Here is a 5,008-nt window from a genome sequence, read left to right on the forward strand (position 1 = left end):
GCATTTTTTCCAAGATAATCCTTCTAATAATGATAGTTTTAGCCAATATACTTAATTAGCAAGGATATTTTAGAAATGACAACACTTATTTATTATAAATAACCAACTTAACTTACTTCCTTAATCTTCTCAAATAAGTTAATTGGATCTTATAATTAGGACCGGAGGAGTACTTGTCTTTCTTTTGCTATATTATTAGACTTGCTCTTATTAATAGATGTTAATCATCTTATTTAAAGCCTAATTTTAATTTTAGTTTAACTAAAAGGTGACCCAAGACAAACTTCCATGTCTTCGCATTGCGGAACTGGCAGCAGGTTTAATTGGAGTATCCAAGAAACGCGTTCGTCTCCATATCGTTGTGCTTCCCTTTTGCCCCTCGCTCTCTTCCAGTAGGGTGACCTCTCGCGGTGGTCGGAGATTCACGCGCCACCCATGGCTTCTCCACCGACACTTCCGATCTCCAACCCCCAATCCAATAGCGGCACCACGGCTTCCCAGTCTCAGCCTCCAATTGCTACGCCGGCCTTTCGTTCCTTCATCTCACGCTTTTCCTCTTCTGTCCGCCAGGGATTCTCCCAGCGCCGCCCGTGGTCGGAGCTCATCGACCGCACTGCAATGTCTCGGCCAGATTCTCTCTCCGAAGCATATTCTCGGATCCGCAAGAACTTCTCCTACTTCCGTGTCAACTACATAACCCTACTTGCCCTCGTATTGGCTGTCTCTCTCATCTCCCACCCGCTCTCGCTCCTTGTTCTCTTCGGCCTCCTCGCTTCATGGGCCTTTCTGTATCTCTTCCGGCCGTCGGATCAGCCCCTTGTCCTTTTTGGTCGCACCTTTGCGGATCGCGAAATTTTGGGTATTCTGGTGGTTTTGACGGTGTTCGTTGTTTTCCTCACCAGCGTGGGATCTCTCTTGATTTCTGCTTTGATGGTTGGGTTGGCAATCGTCTGTGCGCACGGTGCGTTCCGAATCCCTGAGGATCTGTTTTTGGACGATCAAGAACCCATGAATTCCGGTTTCCTGTCGTTCCTCGGCGGCGCTGCCTCTTCTGCCGCCGCATCGTCTGTTTCACGAGTGTAAACAGATCGGGGCTCCCATGTATGCTGGTTGGACTTTAACGAGGTTTAATCGGGCCAGTCTTCTTGTGCTGCCTTACTAAGCCAGTTACCTTATTCATAGGAGGACATTTTTTTTGCTCATTTGTATGATCCAAAGCAAATTGCTTAGGATATTGTCTTTTCCCTGGTATACGTAGATGAAAACTTTTGCAGATTGAATTACTTTACGCCATTTTATCAGTAGCAAAATATGCTTTCGATCTATGTAGTTTAGATTCCAATTTTGCCTCTGATTATAATTGTCACCTTCGCTATCAATATGTCTTCATTCATTTCCCTGATTGTTTGTTCAGGATGCTTCATTTGTTTTGTTGTCACAATTTCGTTTGAGATTGTTTGTTTCAGCGTCTGTTTGTCTGTTGTCTTTATGCTCTTTTGGTTTCTCTTTAGGTGCATTTGGTATAAAATGGGAATGGGAAAGGGAATGAGAATGGGCTTTCCACCATAAACCTGGAAACTCTCTTATAAGGAGTTCACTTTGCTCCTTACCAATACTTTCTCTTATACTTCTTTCCTCACGCGGTTTCCCTTTCCTCGAGTCCCTTTTCCATGTACTGAATGCAGCTTTAGAGAAAGGGATGGACGTGGAAGTTCTCCTCTAATTGCATACTTTGAATTTAATGCATACGTGTGAATTTTCATGTTGTTAAACTTGAACATAATGTTTACTAAAGAAACCGTTGTAGGTAATAATCGGTAATCAACTGGAATTTTTAGGTTCTGTCGGTTGTTGAATTATGTAGCCTTTGCTAATGTAAGACTAATGAACAAGACAGCGTTTCAACGATTTAAAATAACTTCCTGCAATGCGGACTCTACTTTTGCTGTTTCAAAAGTATTTTTCCACTCTGCAAGTTCTTTTTTCCCATGAAATTTATGCAGCACTCAAGCCTTATGTTGCTTGTAAGATAGGTAGGATATTTTGGGGTACAAATTGGTGAGGAAAAAATTGCAACTTTTTTGGGCTGTGCTGTTATAGTATGACATCATCACTTAAGCTTCCGTAGACTTGAGGAAACGAAGAGGCTTCCCATGCCTGTTTATGAATTTTACCCAAGGGAGGAATTGTACTCTTTCAGATGAGGGATTGGAAGAATGTAGTGCATGTGACAGCTACCTTTCATTTATTTATACAGGGGTTTAGGGACTCCATTATTGAAGACCTTTTCCAATTGCTCCCCTTAATACAGTTGCCTTAAAGAACTCGAGTACGGGGTCCAATTTTCATCAAGGTGTCATTCCGTGGCAATTCGTTTGATAGCTAATACCCAAGCTGGCACAACTTTTAGGATGATAGATCATGCTTTGTTGCTTCTGCCGATCAAGTAGGGTTTTCTGAACTTATCTTGGTGGCTCCAAATGAAATTTCTTAGTTCTTTACATGGCAGTACAATTATCATGAGTAACCCTATTGACCGCATGGCATAAGTAAGGATTGAAGAAATAATTGTGATTCTTCGAGTCATGAAAATGTAGCCGATCTTCCATTCAGCAAGATGCTTTCTGTTTTCTTCCACCAGAAAGTATATGTACGTCTGTAGAATTTGCCTTGAAGAGGCATGCCACCAAAATAAGATTGCTGGTTCTAACGAACCTTGTGCTTGAAACTTATTCTTGCATGGAGTCACTGATATTTTTAGAAGATATGATCAGCTTGACTGGTCGTGACTTAGCAGAACGGGCTGGCGTTTTCGCTTTGATCTGCCTTTTCACTTCCTTAGTGGACATTCCTCACCAAGATGGTCACAACGGGCACATTCAAAACAAATAAGATAAGATGGACACTTTCATACTATGAAATACTTATTTTTGTTTGGTTTGGACTTTGTCAGCAATGACTTCGGAAGTTCTATCTCGAAATATGACCAAGCATGCAGGCCTTCGGGCCCACCTGGAGGGTAACTGTCTTCTTTCTTCTGAAGCTTCTTGTGCTGACATTCATGGAAATGGGTTGCTATAAGGAAAATATAAAGTGTGAAGAGATGGGGGGAAATTTTAACTGGTTAACACGTATTCCTTGTGCAGAAAAAGAATACTTAATTTGCGGAAGTTTTTACCACACAATGATTCAAGTTATTAACAGCACGTATGGCCAAAGGTTGTGAGCGTGTGTACTGAAAGTTGAAAGAATACTTGCTGCGTATTTGACTTCAATAATTCAAGTAGTATATGATTTGCTGCCGCTACAAGAGGTTGTAGCCACTTCTGTGAGCAGGTTTTCTGGCAAGGACGTGAACAGAAGCGATTCCCTTCTCATTAGATTTGTCCAAAAGTCTGGTTGCGACTGGATTGTGTAGAATACTGAATCTGCATATTTCAATAATGCAGTCAAAGCAGTCAAGAACTCTGCTCAAGGAGACTGAATTGGTGATGAGTTCTTTATGAGCTCGTTTGGAATAATTGGTTGGACCCTTCCTTCAACGTGCTTCAATTTTGCGTTAACACTCTCTTGCACCTAATGTGTCTTTCCTTTCGATTTATTTTCGCGACACTTTCACTTGGCTTTACGGGGCTGATAATTACTTGATATAAGACTGATGGGTCATATTATGGTTTTGTGTCCCATCTTTCACTTGGCAATCCCCCATTATGGCACATTGGTTTCTAATTTCGGCTCTAATGAATGTACTGCTTTGGTCCACTAAGTCATTGAAGGATGGATGAGAACGCTATTGATACTTTCGTTCACATGCCTTCTTGATATTTGGGGCAAAAGTAATTAATTATAATAAGTCCCGTATATTATTAGATTATATATATTAATATGTAAAATTGATAAATTAATTTGGAAAAAACGTTAAACATGAAAGATAAAATAGATTGAGATTGTATATTTAGATTAAATTTAACTTCAATACTAAGATAGTATTTCAGAAGAGAAATTTTCACAATACCAGCTATATCTGTGATATCTAGTAAATGCTCAAAGGTTAGAACCGTCAAATAGCTTGAGAAGTGTGTAAGCAACTGAGAGTCGAAGATGTCCAGAATTAAACTTTAGGAAATGTTAATCTAGAGATGAAATCACTAAAGAGAGAGACTTAGAGAGAGAAGCTGTCGCTTGATTTTCGTGTAAGCGCACCGCTGCCCACTGCGGCAGGAAGAGTGAGAGGAAGGCTCCGCCACTTTCACGGCGGAGCACGGTGGCTACAACTATAATGGAGCAATCGTTGAACATCAAGCTTGTGGACAAAGGTGAAAGATCTCCTCTCACGGAGGAGAACAGGACAACCAAAAAGGTTAAGCTTAGGGACAGCAGCAACGAAGAATCAAGCATGGAAACTGAAGAGAATGTTGTGGCCTCTGAGGAAACCCCTGAAGGGGGAACTATTCAAAAGCATCTCTTTCAGGAAAATGACACCGGTGTTGACGAGAACAATGCAATGGAAGCTGACAACTCAAGCACCCTCCCAGAAAACCTCCCCAAAATGGCCCCAGCGTCATTCAAGGATAAGCTGTTGAATAAACAACCTAATGATGAACCTGAATCGAACAGAGCAAGTGAGGATTTACTCATTGATCCAGAAGACATCTCTGTTGTGATGGAAGGCCACATACCATCCATCACATTCTCTCATCGAGTTAAGGAGCTTATGGAACAAAGCATGCAACGTGCAGTCATAGTTAAAGTTCTGGGAAGGTACGTTCGTCAGGACCTTCTACACCTTAAAATTCTTAGTCTATGGAAGCCGACTGGCAAATTCAAACTATCTGAGCTGGAAGGAGGATGTTACATGGTGAAATTTGAAAAAGATTCTGACTATCATAATGCCATGCTTGGTGGGCCTTGGGTAGTTTCAGGACACTATTTGACAGTCCATCCTTGGGAGCCATCCTTTTCGCCGATGAACCTTGAAATAAAGCATGTGTATGGGTGGGTCCGACTG

General features: G+C 41.4%; 1 protein-coding gene across 1 annotated transcript; it reads left to right on the forward strand.

Moving 5' to 3' along the window:
- The first annotated feature begins 275 nt into the window (after positions 1–275).
- LOC114753262 (PRA1 family protein B1) lies at positions 276–1,462 on the forward strand. The gene has a single exon (XM_028941934.1). It carries the CDS (start codon positions 436–438, stop codon positions 1,081–1,083), a length of 648 nt encoding a protein of 215 aa, XP_028797767.1. The 5' UTR covers positions 276–435; the 3' UTR covers positions 1,084–1,462.
- The last annotated feature ends 3,546 nt before the right edge of the window (positions 1,463–5,008 follow it).

Source organism: Neltuma alba, unplaced genomic scaffold (genome assembly GCF_004799145.2).
Source record: "Neltuma alba isolate B1F8T4 unplaced genomic scaffold, ASM479914v2 tig00007822_pilon, whole genome shotgun sequence".
Taxonomy (NCBI): Eukaryota; Viridiplantae; Streptophyta; class Magnoliopsida; order Fabales; family Fabaceae; genus Neltuma; species Neltuma alba.